Source organism: Idiotropiscis lumnitzeri, chromosome 20 (genome assembly GCF_059441095.1).
Source record: "Idiotropiscis lumnitzeri isolate Australia: NSW breed Sydney's pygmy pipehorse chromosome 20, RoL_Ilum_1.0, whole genome shotgun sequence".
Taxonomy (NCBI): Eukaryota; Metazoa; Chordata; class Actinopteri; order Syngnathiformes; family Syngnathidae; genus Idiotropiscis; species Idiotropiscis lumnitzeri.
In genome coordinates, this window is record NC_142410.1 from 12,031,197 (window position 1) to 12,053,766 (window position 22,570).

General features: G+C 47.3%; 3 protein-coding genes and 1 long non-coding RNA gene across 6 annotated transcripts; 1 reads left to right on the forward strand and 3 right to left on the reverse strand.

Moving 5' to 3' along the window:
• Positions 1 to 164: 164 nt before the first annotated feature.
• On the reverse strand, positions 165 to 1,725 carry LOC148317817 (uncharacterized). The gene is made up of 3 exons (XM_088285137.1): positions 1,704 to 1,725; positions 1,170 to 1,347; positions 165 to 491 (listed from the first exon to the last, which is right to left on the reverse strand). Exons 2-3 carry the CDS (start codon positions 1,280 to 1,282, stop codon positions 245 to 247), a joined length of 360 nt encoding a protein of 119 aa, XP_088141263.1. The 5' UTR covers positions 1,283 to 1,347; positions 1,704 to 1,725; the 3' UTR covers positions 165 to 244.
• A 776-nt stretch (positions 1,726 to 2,501) lies between these two features.
• Positions 2,502 to 10,410, forward strand: aldh18a1 (aldehyde dehydrogenase 18 family, member A1). Of its 2 annotated transcripts, none has more exons than XM_088285091.1 (17): positions 2,502 to 2,680; positions 3,690 to 3,856; positions 3,978 to 4,127; positions 4,428 to 4,532; positions 4,609 to 4,761; positions 5,076 to 5,166; positions 5,343 to 5,467; positions 5,713 to 5,857; positions 5,925 to 5,998; positions 6,190 to 6,289; positions 6,356 to 6,576; positions 6,728 to 6,865; positions 7,624 to 7,819; positions 7,889 to 8,010; positions 8,533 to 8,719; positions 9,103 to 9,198; positions 9,269 to 10,410. In XM_088285091.1, the coding sequence occupies exons 1-17, from the start codon at positions 2,599 to 2,601 to the stop codon at positions 9,460 to 9,462; spliced, it is 2,346 nt and encodes a 781-aa protein (XP_088141217.1). In that variant the 5' UTR covers positions 2,502 to 2,598; the 3' UTR covers positions 9,463 to 10,410. The 2 variants fall into 2 exon arrangements, with proteins under 2 accessions (XP_088141217.1, XP_088141218.1); XM_088285092.1 differs by having other exon boundaries at positions 9,275 to 10,410.
• Positions 10,411 to 11,920: 1,510 nt separating this feature from the next.
• On the reverse strand, positions 11,921 to 20,056 carry LOC148317819 (gamma-crystallin M2-like). 2 transcript variants are annotated; one of them, XM_088284903.1, is made up of 4 exons: positions 19,999 to 20,056; positions 19,772 to 19,890; positions 12,588 to 12,830; positions 11,921 to 12,389 (listed from the first exon to the last, which is right to left on the reverse strand). In XM_088284903.1, exons 3-4 carry the CDS (start codon positions 12,762 to 12,764, stop codon positions 12,114 to 12,116), a joined length of 453 nt encoding a protein of 150 aa, XP_088141029.1. In that variant the 5' UTR covers positions 12,765 to 12,830; positions 19,772 to 19,890; positions 19,999 to 20,056; the 3' UTR covers positions 11,921 to 12,113. The 2 variants fall into 2 exon arrangements, with proteins under 2 accessions (XP_088141029.1, XP_088141028.1); XM_088284902.1 differs by lacking the exons at positions 19,772 to 19,890; positions 19,999 to 20,056 and adding an exon at positions 12,998 to 15,677.
• A 103-nt stretch (positions 20,057 to 20,159) lies between these two features.
• LOC148317820 (uncharacterized) lies at positions 20,160 to 21,611 on the reverse strand. Its single transcript, XR_015839978.1, has 3 exons — positions 21,328 to 21,611; positions 21,105 to 21,249; positions 20,160 to 20,427 (listed from the first exon to the last, which is right to left on the reverse strand). It is a non-coding gene; the product is annotated as an uncharacterized LOC148317820 (long non-coding RNA).
• Between the last annotated feature and the right edge of the window lie 959 nt (positions 21,612 to 22,570).

The window sequence follows — 22,570 nt, forward strand, 5'->3', positions numbered from 1 at the left end:
ACGCGCCGTCTTACGTGCTCACCATTTGGAATGTGGAATTTTGCCACATGAGGGTGGTAAAATTAGCGCATGTGATCATCTCCCTGGCATGACTTTGTGGCAACATTTGCCAATTCTCGGATGGCGTCCATATTTTTGAAATGAAAGCAAACGGGACAAACGGGTCACTTCGGCTTTGTGGTTTATTGAAAATGTGAAAACCCAACATGCATTTCTATTTGGCGCCGGCAAATCGACAAATCCTTCAACCCAGGAACCTCGGCAACGTCATCTTCACGGTGGTCTTGGTTTCCAACACGAGACTCTTCGGAGTTCTCACGTCGAAGCCTCCTTCCGGAGCGTGCGGTCGGCTTCCACGCTCACTTTTTTTGTCGGGCCCGCTTGTGGTTTCTGGTGGCGGCCTGTGACTGATGGCCCCCGAGAGGAAGCGCTGCAGGAGTCTTCTGGCCTCCGAGTATTTCTCGGAGTTTTCCGCCTCGACGACCGCAGGCCTGAAGAGGGTCCCAAAGAAACAAACGTGAATGAATTTTTCCTCCTTCCATAAAAGTTAAGGCTAGCCCCTTCCCCCAAAACTCCAACTGTAATCCTCTCCTGTGACCCTAATCGTTCATCCTAAATGTTAAAATTGATCAATAAACAACTCAAACTTGAATTCTATGGAGGTTCTTTTTTTTTTACCTCCACTAGTTTCGACGTGCAAGTGCTGTCTTCGTTGCGACCTTTTTAAAAAAAAAAAAAAACAAGCTCCTCTTGCTCGTCCAATCACGTTCAGGTGCACATATAAACCCGGAAGTGATGCCACCTGAAAGCGATTCGATGATCAAGAGGACTTTTTTTTTTAAAGCTCCCTAAATTGTCTGAACAAATGAAAAAAAAATCTATTTTAAATAAAACAGACGATTATTTTTTGGGGGGACTATGAAAAAAACCCCCTCCAATCCAAAATCGTAGTGAGGCACGCCCCCCCCCCCCCCCCCCCCCGAGCAACTCACCCGAACTCAAACCTTAATCCTATCCTTTCCTCAAACCCAAAGCACAAACTTTAACTCTTGCTCTAACCCTCCACGAGTTGTAATCCTTTTTTTTTTTGCAATTTCTTGCAAGTGCTGCAATGACACCCTTGGTCCCACAAAATATCGTCGAAAATAAAAAAGTGCTCGCTTGCTCACCTTTGCATCCGAGACCCAGCGAGACTGTGCCAATGAGCCGAGTAGCTCTGGCCTCTCTGCCAGTCCTCCTCCATCACGCTGCAGTCCAGCGCACCGACGACAACGCTGCTCATCTTCGCAAGCCAATTTGACACGACTGGCAAACACTCACTTTTGCCACCGCGTCCACCGAGTGAGCCTGACAGAATGTGCGACACGTTTGAGGGCAGGGTGGGTGCAAGACGGATTAGCGCCGTGTTGACATAGTTGCGCGTCTGCGGTTATTTTGGTGACATGCCCATGGGAAACAAAAAAGTCGACTCTGGATAGTGAGCGGTTGTTTAAATGGAATGGAATATTTCTAATAAATGCTGGAAAATAATAACTTCATGATGAAATTAAAATACATGGCATAATCGTGTGAAATTGTTCCTAAAAGTGTAAGCACAAAGAAAATGAAAATGAAATGCTACTGCATGGAACTTCAAAGTTCAATACAATGCGAGTACTTTTTACTGAGGCACACTAATTAAAAAAGCGGCAAACACAACATACATGGTGTTCGTTAGTCTGAGTTTATGAGTATGTCCTGGAGCATCAAGGTGCACGAGGCGCTCGTCCTCCCTCCGGCAGTCAGATGGGACAAATAACAGATGAGGACGAGGCGGAGATAAAGAACAAAAAAAGCGGACCAGAGAGAAAACAGAGCTGAAATAATCGACTAACATGCATTTAAGCCCCGAGACGATTGAGTTATGTTGGCCGATGAGGGACGGAAGGGGGGTTGGGGGGTTCCGATGTCGGCAGTGGGCTCACAAACTTGCCTTTTCTTTCACCTATGTAGCTAAGATTTGAACAGGAACATTTGACATTTAGCATTTAAAACTGGTCGAAAATTCAAATCTTATGAACATAGTACCTGGCGTAATCAAATTTAATTCAATTCATTCAATCATTTTTACCAATAAAATGATTGGAATTGCCTTAGATCAGTAGCAGACTCCCGCCAAAAATGTTTTTTTTTTTTTAAATAAGAAAAATATCAATCCATAAATGTAAAAACATACATTCAGGAGTGTATGTACGTGTGCGGACCTTGGCCAGCTGGGGGCAGTACAACACATTAGTATTATTATTATTTTGTAAATTAATATCACACTGAGCTCCAGGCGGTGTATAAAGATTATTTACTTTAGCGTGTGGCGCCTTTTGAGAGCACGGAAGCCCAAAAGTAGTGCTTTCATCCGCCAGTTGTGTCAGGATGGGGAGGGGGGCGGAGTGGAGGGAGGGCCGACCTCAACCAACATCGGCTTTCGCAAAGTTGCCACTGACAAGTTGGATTATCATCACACAATCACACTCGTCGGCTTGCGCTCCATCGAGTGACGTCAACCGAGTTGCCGTGGAAACACTCTCAGGTGAAGCTGTGAGGAAGCGTGGCAACGTGAGTATGCTGCTCCGGAAGCTGTGGTCCAGGATTCAACTGGACCCCCACAAACACGATTGGAGGACCACCAGAACACTTTCACAAGGCAAGCCGGGTTCATCCCTCGTTTTTTATGTTGAAACGGCCCGCCACATGTTTCGCTGACAACCGCTTGACACGCCTTCAAATTTGAGTTGATATTTGCAACAGAAGCGCCTTCGTGTTCGTCATTCCCTCCATGAACGGAGTCATCTTTCCTCCCGATCGTGACACTTCATCTTTTTAGACGATACATGCACGTACTCTCTTCAAGTGATGGTGAAGGCCGCGCTTCTGTTTCAACTTTTGACCAGAGGTGTTCGATCCTGTTCCCGGAGGGCCGCTGTCCTGTCCGATTTCCATCCGTCCCGCGCTGATTGCAACGATGGCGATCGTTATCTGGCTTCTGCAGACCTTGCTGATGATCTGCTCGTCTGAATCAGGTGTGGTGCAGCGCGGACAGGACAGCGGCCCTCGAGGAACAGGATTGAGGACCTCTGCCTTCGACATTATTGTCATCTTAGGTCACACCCCCCCAGGTGTTGATCTTATCCTCATTTGACTATGCTGAATACTTTTTAATTGCGTAACTTATTTTCACGATTGACTTTGCGGGTAAAAAAGTTGAGTGAGTTTCCACTCGACTAAACTGCTTGTGGTGAACTTTTTCCGCCTGTTGCGCTTCTCTTTGTTCTCCGATGGGGTGTGATGTCAGCATTTTTTTTTTCTTTTTTTGTGCTGATGCGGCTTTCTGCGCGTTACTGAGGTTACAGATGGATGTGGAATGGGAGAGGGTGGTCGTTGCGTCTAATTCAAATTCAAATTGGATTCGCACAATTCCAGAATTTAAAATAAGATTTTTTTTTTTTAATTTAAAAAATTCAAATGAATTGCTTCATCTGTCCGACTGCAGCTGAAAGCAAAGTTATGAACTAATTATGTTCACCCAAGAAAATGTGATCCGATATTTTTATTATTTGCACAAGCAAACGTTTGACTTGTCTCCACCTCGTGTCCAATTTTCTACTTTGATTTTATTTATTACTTAAGTGCAGAGTCATTTTGTCACTTTCCAGGTGCCGCCTGCCCCCCCGCAGCTCGCCGCGATGGCCTCGGCCCCTTCGGCCATCGCGGCGAGCTGCGCCACGCCAAGAGGATCGTGGTGAAGCTGGGCAGCGCCGTGATCGCCCGCGGTGACGAGTGCGGCCTGGCGCTGGGCCAGCTGGCGTCCGTCGTGGAACAGGTGAACTTTTTGCTCAAGGAAACACAAAGCGTCGCTCGCATCCTCCGACAGGACGATCAGCAGACGTCACGTTCCGGGGAAGAAAAATGAGCAAGAGCGCAATGCGGCGTGCGGCCCACAGGTGGCGGTGTTGCAGAACCAAGGACGAGAAATGATGCTGGTCACCAGCGGCGCGGTGGCGTTCGGCAAGCAGAGGCTGCGGCACGAGATCCTGCTGTCCCGCAGCGTCCGGCAGGCGCTTCACTCGGGACCCGGTCGGCTCAAAGACATGGTCGCGGAAATGGTCTGCTGCGCTGCCTTGACTTAAGAGTCCGATTGAGCGCCACGAGATGACGTCGATGAACGTCACATCCTATTTGAAGATGTTTTTCGAAAGTACAACGCGGTTTTCTTTCTGTTCTTTTTGGGGTCAACCGGAACAGATTAAAGGCATTTTCATTCAATTCAACCCTGAATACCGATTTGAGATGCAAGTGATTCAACTCTTAAGTCAAGGCACTGCTATCGATTCAACTCAACGATAAGTCAAACCAACGTGACGCTTGTTTTTCATTTTTCGGCCTTCTTGCAGTCGCTACCCGCGCTGGAGGCCCGGGCGTGCGCGGCCGCCGGACAGAGCGGCCTGATGGCCTTGTACGAGGCCATGTTCTCGCAATACAGCACCCGCACCGCACAAGTACTCGCTTCCCTTCCGTAGGAGGATATTTTGTGGCGCCAGACCCTCCCATGTTCCGTCCTCGCTTTCTGCTCAGGTTCTGGTGACCAATCTGGACTTCTACGACGAGCAAAAGCGCCAGAACCTGAACAGCACGCTGCGGGAGCTGCTGCGCATGAACATGGTGCCCATCGTCAACACCAACGACGCCGTGGTGGCCCCGCCGCAGCCCGACAGCGACCTGCAGGGGGTAAACGTGGGTACTGAGGTCAAGGGGGGGTCGTCAAGGTTGGGGGGGGGGGGGGGGCACGGCTGGTATTGGGAGGCAGTTGGGAAAATACGCTACACCAACACAGTCCCTAGAGATCCAACACTGGAGCTGCATGATGAGTTCTTAAAATGACTTGCCAAAAGGGGCTGACTTGTTGTTGTAACCAAAGTGGAACACGTTCTTGCTGTTTGGAGTTCCTCTGCAACCCAGTTATGTCGCCAACTCGTCGGGCCTGAAGTGCTGTGCATATCAGTCGAAGTACGACGAACATCAGCCATTTTTTGTCGCCATAGGTGATTAGCATTCAGGACAACGACAGCCTGGCGGCGCGGCTCGCCGTGGAAATGGAGGCCGACCTGCTCATTGTGCTGTCCGACGTGCAAGGTATGTGCGCCGCGTCGACCACAACAGCTGCTTTCGTTACAAAGTGGCGGCGGGCATGATGGCGCGCCGTGTTGACTCATGCGTTTTGGAGGGAGACGGGTGGAGTTGACACAGGTGGCGTGCGTGCGTGCGTGCGTGCGCACCTTACCCCAAACAAATAGCTTTTTGATTGGAAGGACTGTACAACTGCCCGCCGGGAAGCGACGATGCCAAGCTCATCGATGTCTTCTATCCCGGAGACCAGCAGTCCGTCACCTACGGGATGAAGTCCAGAGTTGGAATTGGAGGCATGGAAGCCAAAGTAGGTGGAAACGTTTGCTCCACTAAGGCCACGCATCGACTTTGTTACTTCTGCCAATCAAAAAAATATGGAGTGAGAGGTTATATTTTATTGTTGGCAATAAAATATAACCTCTCACTCCATATTTTGTTGCTTGATTTTAGAGAGTGTCGCCACACCAAACTTTCCATTTTAGCATACAAAATGTTGCTTTGCCTAATTTTCACGCATGGCTGTTCAAGCTCACCTGTCCGCCTTTGCTGCAGGTCCAGTCGTCCATCTGGGCACTTCAAGGCGGCACTTCGGTGGTCATCGCCAGCGGCACGCATCCCAAAGTCACGGGCCACGTCATCACCGACATTGTGGAGGGCAAGAAAGTGGGCACGTTCTTCTCCCAGACCAAAGCGGCGGGTGAGGGGACATTTTTCCACCCGACTCCTCACCAGTATTGTTAACTTCTCAGATTTTTTTTTTCCAGGCGCAACTGTCGAGCAGCAGGCAGAAGCGGCACGAAACGTCGGGAGAAAACTGGCATTGCTGCGACCAGATCAAGTAGGAATTCCAATTCTGTGCGTCCCTAAACTTCCTCTTTACCAAAGTGTCCCCAAACTTTAGTCTAAAAGTGCATTTCCTTTTGTGCTGAAAGGTATCGCTCAACCAGTTGAATTGGATTTCTTTATCAACACTGACATCTGGTGGACAAATGTTGTATTGCACTCAATTTCTCTCATGAATGCTTTCAGAGGAGCGAGATCATCGGCCACCTTGCAGATCTTTTGATTGACAGGAAAGACGAGATCGTGTCCGCCAACAAGACGGACGTGGACTTGGCCGACAGTCAGGGTAAGGCACACCGGAAGTCGAACCTTTTCAAGTCACATAATTTCCCGCCCCGTTTGCTGCCGTCAGGTCAACTGTCAGCCGCCCTGCTGGCGCGTCTTTGCCTGACTCCGACCAAACTGGACAAGCTGGCCATCCGTCTGCGCCAGACCGCCTCGGCCGCCCTGGACTGCGTGGGCCGCGTTCTGCGCAGGACCAGGGTGGCCCACAAGTTGGAGCTGGAGCAGATCGCCGTGCCCATCGGGGTCCTTCTGCTCATCTTTGAGGGAAGCCCGGGCTACCTGCCACAGGTGACCCCAACTAAGGCGTCTCGCTTCTTACGCCCGTTTATTTCGAATTAATTCTTCTTGCTGAAAATATTCTGTCTCCCCATTTCCCCTTTTTTCTTTCTTTAAGTGACATTTGTTGAAAGTTGCTGTTGCGTCTCCTCCCTCACTTCAGGTGTCAGCTTTGGCCATCGCCAGCGGCAACGGCGGCTTGCTGAAGGGCAGCCAAGAGCTGGCCAACACCAACCGCGTCCTCCACCGGCTCACCCAGGAAGCTCTCGCCCTGCATGACGTCACGCAGGCCGTGCAGATGGTGAGGTCCGTTTCGTTCGATTGTTTTGATTGGCTAAAAAGAAAAAGAAACAAAAAATTCAAACTTATGAAACATTTTTGGATTGAAAAGACCAAAGACCATTCATGACTGAAAAAAGAAAATTGAAACATATTTTTCTTCCAACAAATTTTGATAAAGCCATTTAATTAAAAAAAAAAAAAGGCAAACAAAGTACTTGGGGAAACAAAAATATGAATGCACAAAACAATGACCAAAGTAATCAACCAAACAAAGTAAGAAAACCAACTTGGACATGGCTTGGACGACCGCAATCGACGAGCCACACGGCAGCACACAGCGACCGGAAGCAACCAGGGAACTAAATACCAAAAACTTGAGAGACAACGAGGAACACCTGGTCAAGACGCAAAGCGTTGGAGGGAAGTGATTGGCTAACACGAGGGGGTGGGACGGCAAGTACAGGTGGACGCAATAAACTTAACGAGACAGACACACCAAGATACACACAAAAAACGAGATAATAAACCAAAAACAACCAAAACAGATCATGACAAGAATTAAAAAAAAAAGTGAATCGAATTTAAATATTTGTGTGAAGAAGCAATTGAGAGACAAAATAAGCAACTTCAGTTGTTTTTAATTTGAGCAAACTCGTGGCTATGCGTCGCAAGTGGCTTCATATAAAAATTTGAAAATGTTTAGGAATTACGAAACCTGGAACGGATTTGATGTTGATGTTGCCACGGCAACAGGAGCCTCACACTGTTTGTTACCAGGTGAGCACACGCGAAGACGTTTGGGATCTTTGCCGACTGGACAAAACCATCGACCTGATCGTCACCCGCGGCTCGGCCGAGCTACTGCGAGACGTCCGGCGGGCCGCCGGGGCCGTCCCGGTGCTGGGCCACAGCGACGGCGTCCGCCACGTCTATGTGGATGCCGAAGCCAGCGCCGACAAAGCCCTCAAGATCAGTAAGGATTCGGGAAAGGTTTGGAAACTTTTGCACGGAAGTAAACACGACGCCGATGTGGCGCTTGCAGTCAGAGATTCGAAATGCGACGAGCCGGCAGCGTGCAACTCCATGGAAACGCTGCTGATCCACCAAGACGTCCTCCAGATCCCGCTCTTCAACCACATCGTTGACATGCTGCGGACGGAACGAGTACTTCATGAACACACAACAAATACAAACATACAACAGCTAACGGCCAAAAACGTTTTTTTTTTTTTTTTTTGCTGTGAAAAAGAAAAAAAAAAAGGCAAACTGAAACATTTTTGATTGGAAAAGTGTCAAATATTTTTATCACAAAAGAATCCCAATGAAGGTAAAGTCCAATTATTTGGGCATGCATTTGCATTCATGCGGGGGGAAAAAAGTCCTTCAATTTGACAAAATGCGGCAGATGAAAAAACATTCTAAATCCAGTTTTTTTCTGGTTGTGCAAAAACAAAATTCAAATGAATTGTTTTTAAAAAAATTTTTTTTGTGGAGGCAGAAAGTAAACGAACAGGTTGATCTCTTGGAATATTTTCCATATAAGGCGCATTACTGCACAATAATAAATTTTATTTGAAAGAGTAAGGCCATCGTTAATGCCCCGCCCGCCCGCCCGCCAAATTCCAAAGTTTCTGACGTCGTTGCCTTTTTCTTTGAGTAATTGTCACGTGATGTTTTTGTGAGCAGGTGAAGATGAACGCGGGTCCTCGCCTCGCCTCGTACATGACGTTCAGTCCCGTGGAGGCGCGTTCCCTGCGCACCGAGTACGCCGACCTGGAGTGCTGCATCGAGATGGTGGAAAGCGCGCAGGCGGCCGTGGAACACATCCGCAAGTACGGCAGCGCCCACACGGACGTCATCGTCACGGAAAACGGTACATTTCATTTCTGACGGAAAATATATTCCGTACGTTCACACGTTGTGAGTTTTTCTTTGCATCTGAGAAGCAAGCAAATATTTATATATTTCATTGAATAAAAACTTTTTTTTTTTAATCTCAAAATTTTTTACATTTATTTTATGATGCCGTTTTTTTTAACTTTAGTGAATTCAAACTTATACATGAGACCAAATTGTCATTTTCGAGACGCATTTTGAGAGGTTTTTCCTTTCATTTGAAAAAGTGAGTTTTTCAAAGTGTGCATCACGGCCGTAGTTTCCCTGGAAAGTCCGAGTTGTCCATGCCACAAAAGCGCTTGTGGCCAAAACATGTTGAAAAAGAGGCTGTACTTTTTTTTTTTTTCCGTTTTGTCTCAGAGGACACAGCGGAGCGCTTCCTGCAGATGCTGGACAGCGCCTGCGTCTTCTGGAACGCCAGCTCCCGTTTCGCCGACGGCTACCACTTTGGACTGGGTGAGTGCCGTGTGACTTCTCTGTTGTCCCGCAGCTCTTTTTCCTTTTTTTTCTTATTTTGCGCGCGCAGGAGCAGAGGTGGGCATGAGCACGGCGCGCATCCACGCCCGCGGCCCCGTGGGCCTGGAGGGACTGCTCAGCACCAAGTGGGTCCTGCGGGGGGACGGCCACGCCGCCGCCGATTTCAGAGAGGCGGGCACCGGGAAGTTCCTCCACGAGGATCTGCGGACGGGCCCGGCCGAGGAACGGCAGCTACCGAGTTGAACGAATTTCATCGTCACGTTCGCGCAGCAAATCGTGGAGTGCCGTAAGACGGAACTTAAGACGAAAGACAGGAGTTATTTTTGTTTGAATTAAAAAAAAAAAAAATGGGGGGATTTTTTATCATGAAAAAAATATTGATTTATTTTAAAGAGGAAATAGGCTTGTCGTGTTGTAATTTAAAATGTTAAAATTGACCCCAAATACTATAAAAATAAATCATTCGATGAAATTCAAAGGAAATTCTCCAATTTGAAAATACACAGAAAGGAAAAGTGGCAATTTTCATAAATTGTACATCGGTTTCTTTTCTCATTTTTATCACAATGAGCTTCAATCTGACTGTCATGAAAGTTGTTCGTTCAATAACCTCTTTTTTTTAAGTGAACATGATCACAAGATTTCCATTGCAATTCAATCACGACACATGCGCAGATTTCCATCGGGGTCTTTGTGAGAAGATGACGGCTTGTTAAATGAAGTCTCGTAGCATTTAAAAAAAAAAAAAAAAAAAAAAAAAAGTATTTGGATATTTAGTTTCAAACGCGGAAGGATGGGGTCGACACGGCCGGCGTGTCGTCCCGCTTTTCCCCCAAATTAACGGAGGGCTGGAAAGGAAAGACGAGCTACTGATGTCTTTGCAAGCGTCGGGCCCACAGGGGAATCTCCGCCGTTGCTGCAAATGGGGCGAGAAAGAGAAAAGATGCAAGACAATACTACAGAGGTTTAATTATCCGGCCGTCACGAGCGAAAAAAGAGCCAGAAGGAGACTTCACAATGGGAATCACAGAAATTCTCCCTCTTTCTTTTCTTCTTATCATCTAAAGAAGTCCAAAAAACGCACTACTTTACCCTTCAATCGGCGCCACGGCACCAAAGAGACGCAGACAAAACTCCACAATCTTCTGCGCTCAAAAGGCAGCAAAAAGTGGAGCACCCGTCCCCTTTTTAATTTCAGAGCACGATTAAAACATACGTAGCAACATGCAAGCATTTTGCTCGGACATTGGTGCAACAACTAACAAAGTTGTTGTTGAGAAAAAACAAAAACGCTGAATAAATAGGAAAGACTAAAAGTTTCATTGCAATTTATTTTGCGGTTGCGCTCAAACAATTTTGTGAAAAATGAGCTGGAATGTTTTTTTACAAGGTGTGCTTTTATTTTGAAGATCTGAATTTTGACAGGATGTTGTTCCGGTGATGTTTGTGCAAGTGTTGCCCAACAGACTAGGGGGGTTTTTTTCTTTTGTTTTGAGTGGTCAAAAGTTCGCATTTTTGAGTTTGTTGATTCCTTTATACACAAATTATTAAATTGTTAACGTTGTAACGTAATTGCTTATACACACAAACACACACACACATCCTCTATCGCGCTTAATGGGGTCCAACACGGTGAAAAAATGCAAAGTAGACTTATTACTTATATACTATGCCCCGCCCCCCCGGCATGGTTCCCAACCTTCCGCATGCTTGTTACACAACAAATTTAACTTTAAACATGCAAAATGAAGAATGAAAACCAAGCTTCTGGCAATGAGAGGAACGTGATTACAAACCGGGCAACGGACGATTCCGACGGAATATCGATATGCGAGTGTGTGTACATTCGGAGTTTACGTGTTGCCGGACATTTGCCCACCCGGCCCGTCCTCCGTGCTGCCACGTCGCGACGTCTTTTGGGAATATTCGTCCGTTTGTTTCAAAAGTCAAAGCGCTTGACAAGTGCTGCAAAAAAAAAAAGGCGGAAATCCTTTAATTGGACATTACTGGAGGCCAAAACTCATATTTTCTCTCCCAGTTGATCTTAAGAGACTCTCCAACGTGCTCCATTCTTTTCCTCCTCGCGTTCACAGTCAATAATTCATGCTCAGCGTTATTAATTCATGCGAATCTCGGCCAATTACGCGGCGCCTAATTAACAATTTCAATAATTGATTTTTATTTCTGAAAGCAAAATCTCAGGCTGATGTAAAATGCATGAGCAGCGGCTTTAGTTGAGGGTTTTTTTGGCGTCTGTTGGTTCTGAGCGAATTTCCCGCCCGCTGGCTCGGGGCGAGTAGCGGGACACTTTGACGCCGTGTCTTTGGCGCGTGTGATGTGGATCTAACGTGGACGTCTTTCATGGCGGCATGTGATCTGCTAAAGACGCTTACTTGTTGTACATCCGCTCGGAGCCTCGAGTGTTCTTTAATAGCAACGTGACCTACAAAAGAAGATGGAGGCCGCCGCTCGCCTTGATGCTAATGGCTGACAATGTGCCAGCAAAAAAAGTCGAGGTGGATATCTGAAGCGGAAATGTCGTATTACGTCTAAAACATTTTTTTTTTTAAACGAACAAAAAGGATAATCGGTCTATCGCGAGTTTGCATTTTTGTCTAAAAATCTTCGTTTTGGTTCGTTATGAGAAAATTGAAAGCAAAAAAAATTGCTTGTTTTTCCGAATATAACGGGGGAAAGAAACTGCAAGTTGACGTCTGATTTTTATTTATTTTTTTTAATTTGTGGTGATTTCAGTAAGTCAAGGCAGAAGCAATATAGTGGGGAACTTTGACAAAAAGTCAACATGAAATAAAGTTCCACGACAGCGACCAATGTTGACGACAACACGCGTGGAGGAAGACGACGGCGGCACGCGGACAAAAAAAAAAAAGAAATCAGTCGAGTTGAGTGACGCGTCGGAGCGAGCCGATGGCGGGGCTGGCGCTGCCCCACTCGCTGTGTCGGCGGTACTCGCCGGGGCGCAGGAAGTACTGGCGCCCCCTGTAGTTGGGCTGCTCGTGCAACATCCAGTAGCCTTCCATCACGTTGAGCGAGGAGATGTCGCGCGTGTGGAAGCGCTCGTTCACGTCGGGGCAGTCCTCCAGGAGCTCCAGATTCTGGCCGCCGAAATCCGAGCGCTCGAAGATCTTCACGCGGTAGCTGCCGTTGTACTGCGGCCGCAACCACGACAAAACAAAAGAACACACGTCACACATCTTCCCGACAAATGGCAAAATAAGGCGATACGCATTCCTTGTCTGACAAATTTCCAAATGTTTTCCATTTGACTCGGGTGAAAAATCCTAATCGATTGGTTATTCCGTGATGGGAAAAGAATTGGATTTGTTTCGCAAATGGACGCGACTCACGGGCGGCACCAGACGGCACGAGCGGATGCAGTCGTTGAATCCGGCCCAGCGCTGGTAGTCGGGGTAGTCGCCCTTGCGCAGCACGTACTGGTAGCCGGCGTAGTTGGCCTTCTCGTAGGCCACCCAGCAGCCGTTCTCCACGCGGATGGAGTTGCAGCGGCTGAAGTAGTTCTGCATCTCGGGGCAGTCGCCGTCGCACTCAAATTGGCGGCCCTGGAAGTTGCGGCCCTCAAAGAAGACGATCTGCGCCGACAACACAATGAAAAAAAAAAAAAAAAACTTTTTGGAAAGGAATATTTTCTCAAACATAAAAAGACATTTAGAAAATTGGGTGAAATGTTTTTGTTTTTGGAAAAGTCCACCAAGTGATTTGAGTCGTTGTTTTTCCACGACGAGGCCTCGCCACTCACCTTGCTCATCGTGACGTCGTTCAAGCGGCGATCAGAAGCACTCGATGGATGTGGCGCCGCCCGCCGCCTTTATAGAGCCGACGGGCCGCACGTACAAAAGGCAAGTCTGGCAAAACGGCGCCGAGTCAGCACGCCGGCTCGGCCGCACGAGTGGCCGCTTTGTCCCGGCCAAGCGCTGCGTAAAATATTGTACGGCGGCACATTCCCCCCCACCCAATTTAAAAAAAAAAAAAAGAGAGAAGCCACAATCGGACTTGCAACATTTGCCTTTAAAGATGAGCTGTGGTGTCAAGCAAACTTTTTTTTTTGGGATGTAAAATTGTTATTTTTGATTCGATATGTTTGAAAGTAGAGTAACGACTTTGTAGGGTGAGGGTTCACATTTGCAACGAGGGTTCCGGTTCCAACGTAGTGAAATTACTCTGGTTTCCATTTGCAAGCAGGTTCGGGTTTCGGATTTTGTCTTATTTAAAGGAATGAAAACATTGAGGAACATTTTTGATTCGGATTTGCTTTTTTCTCAAAACACACGAAATACGCGGCGATGGAATATTTGCCGGCAGAAAGTTGAAGTTGGTGACAAATGGAGTGACTCAGGTGAAGTGGCGTTTCCTGACAAACGGACTCATGGAGGTTTCGTTCTTTGAAACGACGTTTGCAACGTGTCGCCTCGTCGCCCTCGCTTGAGAGCGACGGCGCCGTCTTTTGAGCTGCAACACTTTCAGCGGCGTGACAAGTTTACATTCATTGATTTTTTTTCCCCCCAACATTTTTACGCCGCTGCCTAAAAGCGCCGGAAGCCGTTGGTGTGATTAGCGGAATTAGAATGAAGGCGGCGAGTCTTGTGGGCTTGTCTGATATTCCTTTTAAAGGCTGACTGCTTCTCCTTTGTGGGCCTCGCAGCCAAAGTCTTTCATGCCGCGACCTGCCAGCGGATCTCCAAATGGAATCAAAAGCCGTCGTGATTGACATCCATTTTGAAAAGGCCGCCATTTGATGTGCAAGGTGAGCGGCGGTGCACCGGGGCCGCGGGGGGGGGGCGGAGCTGTCTTTGACTGAATTACGGGCGGGAACATCCGGCGGTTGCGCAAGTTGCCGGGGACGAGGACGTCGCGCTAGCCGGTGAAGTCGGCCGCTCGCCCGCATGAAGCCTCGGCGGTTCGAGTGGCGGCCGAAAAGCCAACGAGATCTATGAAGCGTCAAGTGAAACGTGTCGAGTTCCGTCTTGGCCGCGTGAAGCCAGGAGGGACGAGCGTGCGGGCAAAAAGAAACCGTCGAAGCACGCGTGCAAGACGTTTGGACTTTGGAGCTCGCAGCCGCCAGCGGGAAAAGGCCGGCAAGCGATCGCGCCGTCAATTTGCGCGGCGCCTCTTCCCACTTGATGCCAGAAAGCTCGCGCTCATCTTTTAGCCTTTTGCGGCCAAACAAAAAGCCGCCGCCCGCTCGCTTTTTCGCAACAGCCGCCAAGCTTTTGCACCGTTTGATGGGTGCGGAAAGTCTCACGGGCGCCGCCGCGCATTTCCTATGACACGCGTCGATTGGCCCTTTCCTCGCCAACGCGTCCGAAATGAACGTGACGACGGTCGAGAATGTCGAACAAGACAGCATTTTCCTCATTTTAAAACCGTATCCTCAATTTCCACAACAACTTGAGCTCAGCAACAATTTGGAGAGTAAAACATTCTTTGCAAGTTCCCCTCGTTTCTATTTGAGCACTTCACAAAACAAAATAATCGATTTTGACGATCTGTGTGCAGCGGAATTTGCGCTGGAACTGTAAAAGCAGACACTTTTGGGGCAATTTCACAATTTGTGAGTGAACACTTTTTGTCTGTTTTGAGTGATTGATGAATTTTGCGGAATCTTTGCGTGAAACAGCCGTTAAACAACGTGCACTTCCTTGAAACTTTGTCAAATACAAGAATGGAGGAGGACCAAAATGCGGGCAAGCAAGGCAAGGGGGTGCTTTAAACTAAATAAAAATCGAAACATGTTTCACTTGAAAAGAAACCAAAAAGGAAGCAGGCTAAACAAAACAAAGCAAAGCAAACAAAACTTGGCCGAGGCAACAAACCTGACACGGCAGCGACCGAACGAGAAAAGAAAGCAATCGGGGAACTAAATACAAACCGATTGACGAGACGCAAAGAGTTGGAGGGAGCTGATTGGCCAACACGAGGGCGTGCCACGACAAGCACAGGTGGACACGATAAGCCTAACGACACGCAAAAAAAAAAAAAAAAAAAACATGAACCTCAAACCACAAAGACGGACCATGACAATTTTGTTTTGGAGAGTGACGCACCAACATTTGAAAATGTTGCCAATTCTGTGCCTTGTGATTTTTCCCAACAATTTCTGCCCTTTTATCTTCCACTCAAGAGCTGTGCTGACCTCAAATCCAAAGCGAAGCCACAACGCCATCTAGTGGCATCAGTTGTCATTTCATTTCTGATGAAGGGCTGCGTTTTTTGACAAATATAATCGTCAATGGCACTAAACGGTTGGATTCCATTTGATGAAGTACAAGAAACCGAGTTCATTAAGTCACATTGCGCAACTTCTCGGAGGAACGACAGTGGATATTTTCTTTTGGGAGGCGAGCACACGAAAGAGGTTGAAAGTTTCTCCTCACTCGACTCGGTGGGGCGTGCATCAATCAAGCGCGTCCTCGCGTGACAGGCCTTCGCCGGGCGAACGGTGTCATCACGCTCAAGACGCCGCACCTTGGACACAAATGAAGCCCCGCCCCCTCCCCACCAACACTAACACGCCGTTCGCCTTTTCTCTTCCGTCATTCTCAGATGAAGAGTGGAATGATCCACAGCGGGGGGCTTTCGTCTCCTTCGGGGGGGAAGTCAGGAAGAAGCAAGAAGGCGTTATGTGATGTGACGTTGCCTTCAGGGAGGGGAGGGGGGGGGGGGGCGTGTTGGTGCCGCTCAACGTTCGGGGGAGCCGCGGGACACGCGACCCTGGGGGGCCCGAATGGGGTTCTCGCTAACGAGCTCAGGTTCGGATGGCGTGCTTCATGGTCATGATGATCGTGCTTTTTGTCAAAATTACACGACATTCTTGGGGGGGGGGGGGGTTAGGGTTAAAAAAAAACTCCAGCTCTGAAAAAGAATGAATTAAGGTTGAGTGAAAACGCTGAGAAATGTGAAGGAGTTGATGGGCAAAAGTTCCCAGGACAATTGCGACCCAACAATTCGATGCTCGCCCAAAAAGCGCCACTCTGAACTTTGACGTCGTCGGAGCGAGCGAACGCAATCATCCATATTGCGATCGGCAAGACTCCCCAAAGTGAACTCACCCACGAAAATGAACAAAATGGCTTCCGGTTTGCGGGCCACATTTTGTCAACTGGCATCGGAACAATGAGCCGACATTTGGGACGCACGATTCGCCCGCTCCAAACGAGACACGCGTGGCGAGCCTGGCGTGGAGAACCGGCGTCACCCCCAAAAACGTTGCCGTGCGAGATAGGAACGCATCCTCGCGCTCTCTCAAAAAGCAGCACGCCACCGAGGCGGAAACAATGGCTCCCTCGCCAGTCGGCGACTTAATCTGCCGGCGGGCAAAAAAAAAAAAAGCAAAACAGCCCAAAACAAACGCACGGCGGCCAAGTGAGGAGCCGGCGAGATGATCCTCGCCGTTCTTTGTCGCCCAATCTCCAGGTGGCGCCTGCCAGCGTCGGCGCTCTATCGGGAACGGCAGGCGCCGGCGACGCTGTGAGCGGGTGCCAAGACGTCCGCATTTGCCGCCATGCGTCTGATGTGCTCCAGCTTCTTTTTTTTTTTTGCCGGGAGGATAATTAAAAGAGGAAGTGGATTGCTGGAAGCAGACGGGAGGCGCTTGGACGCATGCAGCTGTCAATTATGCTCACTGCGACTCTTCAGATTGGAAGTTTGCGGTAAAATCTTCACTTCATTAAAAAAAAAAAAGCTCATTAAAAGTGCTCCGAACAGCTGCCTTCCTTAGTCAGCCTTTCATGCCGCGTTGATTGCTAACGTAGCGCGTCACATAGCCGACTCTTACGTCGCCATGGAAACGTGCATTTGCAATGAGTGAGTCGCTCAATTTCTTTGCTTGGATCCATTTCCAGACTTTTATTTTGTTTGAACGGTATCGGTGACTTTCGATCTTGAGTCTGGACGGTTCACATCGCTGACTTTATTTGCTTGCGTGGTCGAGGCCTCCAATCAACTTCTTCGTTTCTTGGTGAGCCGACGCAGATCGGAACTCATCGGACTTTTGTTACCGGCTTCCATCTTCCAGAAGACGCAAAGACAACTTTTTACGATTCAGGTGCCTTTCAAACAAGTCCCGCAGTTTCCTGACTTGACGAAGGTTGAAGCCCCCCCCCCCCCCCCCCCCTCAGCTCACCTCCGAGCTTGGCCCAGTCGGTCCTCCAGAGCCCCCCCCCCCTCCATCCCTTGCACGCTGCCTGCCTTTCGGCTCTCTAATCAGATGTGACGCCCTCGTTGGCATCTTCAAATTTGTCATCAAAGCAAATGTGTTCTGACAACAGCAAGTGACAAGCGCACCGGAGGGGAGGCGCAATTTTTTTTTTTTTTGCATTGCATTGCACCGCCTATCAATTATTGATCACGTTCACCACCAGCACTCCTGCCCGGGCAAGTTGTGCTCATAATGAACGACATCCGTTTAAAGGAAAGAAAGAAAAAAAAAAAATCACCTGACTTTGATTGACTGCTTGCACTTCCTTCCTTTTTTTTTTTTGCAGCTTGGCAACATGAAAGCTTTTTCTTTTTTTTAATTTTTGATTGCCAGAGGCCATTTGAAATTTATTTAGAGAGTTGTGCCGTTGTGTCCCAGCAGGTAGAGTGGAGCAGCGGGCATAGCCGTCATCTCTGGGCTAAAAATTTGAAGTTAAAAAAAAAAAAAGCGCACTTAACATATCTTATCTGAATTGCTGAATTTTGGATTTTGATTTAGAAATGTGTTCATATTTTAGGAAATGTAGCAGTCTTCAAAAAAAAAAAAAAGAGGTAATCATGAAACAATATTCATACAGAAAACTGAAATATGATGAGAATATTACTTTTTAAGTCCAAATCACATTGTGTAGGTGTACCTAATCAGGCGTCTGCGACGAAATAAATGATTGCAAAAAGACATTTAGGCATTGATAATGCAGCAAAGTGAGGCATAATCAGCAGAAGCATGTGCCAAATGGTCACATGGTTCCAAATGACAAAAAGATCAAATCCTCCAAAGGTGAACGAGACGTCTTTGGAAATATCCGAAAAGTGTTTTGAATGTGTTTTTCTTGCCCTCGTCTCACAGCAGGCGCGCATATAAAATAAAAGCGCCGCATTAGTGGAGTTGAAGTGATGACATTAGAAGGCGGCGTCCTTCGGGGAGCGAACGAGGCGAGCTGTTTGAAATGAGCTTCTGACTGCGCGGCAACAAGAACGAGAAGAAGCAGAAGCCCAAACAGCTGCTGCTCCTCGTGCGAGAAAAAAACATCGCCTTGAATTCATTAAGACGAATAATAAACGCTTTAACTATTCATGCTTCAACTTTTTACCCTGCTAGTTGATAAACGAAGAAAAATAGGAAGAAAAAAAGTGTTATTTTGACTATCTGAAGAGGCAGAAATGGTCAAGTTGCGGTCAAGAGGTGGATAGTTTACGTGAAAGGGAATTTTTTTTTAGAGAATATTCCAAAATACAATATTCACATGTCGATATGCATGTACAGGAAGTACGTAGTAATCACATTTATATAGATAAAAACAAATATTTTTGACATTTGTCATATGATCTATTCATATGAATAAAAAAACGAGAAATATTTCTAACAAGAAAAAAACAATTGTTTTTTTAAACATATATTTTTTTTTCTATCAATGTCTCCTCTTTAAAACGGACTTCTACACTTTGTGTGCAGTCCTATCGAGATGAAAGTGACAAATCCGTTGCCACCACTAGAGGGCACTAGAAGGCAAAGCAAAAGGCTTCCAAAAGAGCAACTTTTTTTTTTGTCTTTTCAACAGCCGCCAAGTCTCTGTTGCAGCTTGGATGTGCATTTGTTTGCTTGCATCTAAACATTTAGAACACATGAGAGCTCCGTGCGTGTGTGTTTGAGTGTGTGTGTGTGTTGTTGTTGTTGTGTGTTCGTTGGCGTTAGTGAGGGAGCGCTTAAAAAAAAAAAAAAATCACTCGCAGAGTGACGTGACCTGCGTCCCTTAGCACGCAACTGCTTTCAAAGCGAGCAGTCAAAAGTGTCAAACACACACACACACACACATCACGCCTTTGAAGCACTTGCAAGCCATCGTTTGTGTGCGTGCGTGCGTGCGTGTGCGCGTGTGTGTGTGAGATTGCGCGTTTCTATACGCGCAGGGCCGTGGAGACGGCGGTTGTTCATGTCAGGGCCTGGCGCGGGATCGACCCCCTTTTGTACTCCTTTTGTTTGTTTGTGTGTCCTTTTTGAAATGTTCGAAAGTGTTCTCTCTAAGCGTGACGGTTGCCATGTTTTCACACATTCGATTGGACGTTTCGGTCTGATGACGACGTCTATTTTTGGAAGCCCTCTCCAAATTTTTTTTTTGCGTTGCTTGTGATTCTTCCGTCAAATAAATGACATCATTGAGATGGCTTGCCACATCCTGAGCCCGGCCGCAACTTTTTGAAAATGGCGCTCCCGAAAGCCACTTTCACTTTCGGAAGCATCTTTATGATGAGCAACGAAAACAAACACGTGACCAAAAAGGCGTTCATTTCTAGTCGTCTTTCAAATTCAACTCACCTCAATCTTTTTTTTCAGCTCTCCGAGCCACTTCCACGGAGCAACAAGAGATTTGCTCGGCCCATCTCGCACACTTGGTTGGATGCCCAAAAAAAAAAAAAACTCTCCAGAAGCCGACCCTGAAAAGAGAAATGAACGCGTTTGTGAGATTTTGCGACCAAATTGGAAGCGCAAATACGACTAAATTTGACATTTGGTCATCTTGGTGACCAAGTTTCATGACTGACCTCACGGAATCTGCACAAGTTCCGCTCATGAAGAGGCCTTTTCTCCTTTTTCTCGTTGCTGCTGTGCAGAAGAGGTCGAAATGAATTAACGGGCACACGCTCGCGTTTGCATGAAAAGGTTTGCGCCGGCGACTTGCCAGCGCGGAATTGTCGTCGTCAAGACCCACGTTGTCGCCTCTTTTCAACTTTTGGGGCGTCGTCCTCCCTGCCCGCCCGCTCGCCTGCGCCGCTGTTGTTTTTGCAGTTTGTTTTTTTTTTGGTTTTTTTTGCCGCCGAGGCGCTGCAGCCACTTTCAAACGCTCGCCTGTCACGCGTCGCTTTTGAGGCCACGTTTGAAATGTTTCGACGTACACGTTGTCACGGAGCCGTCAAGGCGTGATTGACGGGGGCCGTCCCACGGCAACAGCGGGGCTCGGCAGGCTCGGATGTCTGCAACAAAGGCGAGGAGAGGAGGGGGGGGGGACACGCAGAGATAAAAACTGCTCTTATAGCCATTTCTCACGCCACCTAAAAAAAAAATTGTCGAGAGGAGCAGGAATGCAACCTTCAAGGTCATCCGAGAAGCGTGGCTCAAAGCCCGGCAAAAGATTTTATTGTAAATTACGATATTTCGAAATCATGAGAGGGGAGAAATGGAATCGAGCGGCCTAAATATACGATTGGGACTTTTTTTTTTTTGTTGCAATGCTGCCATATTGCGTCGTTAAAAACATGACGACATTCGTGTGCCGTGACGGAAAACACGCGTGTCGAACAAGCTGTTGCGACATCAAGTGGGACAGGGAGTCCTTCCAGAGACGTCAACACACACACACACACACACACTTTCCAAATTCACTGAGGACTTCCTCCAATTAAAAGCACATTTACTCGAGGTCAGGCGTTGATTTCTTGACGCACATTTAAAAGACAAAAAAATGCAAATCGAATTTCTGACTCGTTTCAGTCAAGCAAGATGTTGTATAATTGTCTCGATTTGTTCATAAAGCAAAATAAAAAAATGTCAACGTAGCGAATGTGAGTGTTGTCTTGAAAGGCTGTCAAATGTCGAGCGCGTATCAAAGTGCAGCCGTGTTTTCTTTTCCGCCGGCAAAGTGCGCGCTCACCTTTCAGTCAGCCGCTGCGAGTCTGACATCGCGTCAAGCGGCAAGCGATGCGGCGCTCAACATTTGCACACCCAGACCACAGGAAACATTTCTTCGGGGCACGCCGGCAATTTCCTCCGGTGGTTGACCAATCGACAAAAGAATTCTTTTGTGGGACACAAAAAGACAAACCGCATGAGTACAAATCGGAAAATGACTTGAGCATTTAATTCTTAACACGAACCGAGAAAAGATGATTGGAAGTCACGTGTTTATTTCTTCCATTTTCTCTCGCCGTGTTTTTGCACCGATTGTTAATTTCGATCAAGCCATCCATTAAAAACGACACGATTCGTACGAGGCAAAAATGTACGCGAAACACGAAACAGGACGATGTCGGTGAACGCAACATCATTGGAGGCGATTCGTCCACGTGTCGAGCCTTTCAATTTATTTGCTTTTTCCCAAAAGCGTCACGCGTACGCGGCCCTCCGTGCTGCACATCCACCGCTGACGTTATCGTGGAGGAACGGCGGCGAGCTGGAGGGAGCCGACCGACAAAGCCACCAGCGGCGGCGCGCTCTGCGCTTACATAATTCATGTCAAGCATATTCAAATAACATTTATCGCATTGTCAATCACGTCGCGTCGCGCTCGTAACCTTATAAATTAGTAAGAGTCCCGCCGTGGGAGCCGGCGCGTTTAGTCATTCTGTTTGACAACATCGGGAAAAGGGGCCGATTCCGCAGGGGGGCGGAATACAATCGCACGCGTTCACGCAGATATTCTTCGCCTCCTCGGAATGCTTCAAATGTGCCGTCGGAGCCAGGAGGGAACTCGAGTTGGCATGGGCCACAAAACCGGGAGAACATTCGGTGACAGGCAAAAAAAATATATATATTAGGAATTTAAAAAAATAATAATAATAAAGCGGTGACATGTTTTCACTCAATTGTACGGCACAAATTCTCTTACTTATTTTCACACAACAAATGCAAACCAGAGGCCCGACTGGAGCAATCAAAAAAAGGAAATACGGCCCACATCAGAGAATTTCTTTTTTTTTTTTTGTCCTTTCATTTTATCCAAAGGTGAACGCGGTCATTTTTGGATTGGGAAAAAAAATTGGCAAGTCCTTAAAACAAAAATCACCAAGAAAAAAGATTTTTTTTTTTTTTAAATCAGATAACAGCAAAAAAATGTCCGGAAAAAAACACTACGAAAATCAGCAAAAACAAACAAAACAATTTTGTAAAAGAAATTTTGACCGAAAAACAAACCAAAATAAAAAAATAAAAAAGAAAACTTGCCATGTGTGATTCCAAAAGTCAAAAATGCGCCCGTGTTCGTGTTTTGGCAACTTTTTTCCCCCCCTTTCAGCGTCCTTCTCTCTTTTAGGCGGCTGGCAGCGAGGCATGATGGGAAAGGAAAAGCCGAGCGAGCGCCTCGTGGGCGGGCTCAAGTAAGCGAAAGATCCCGTTCACGAC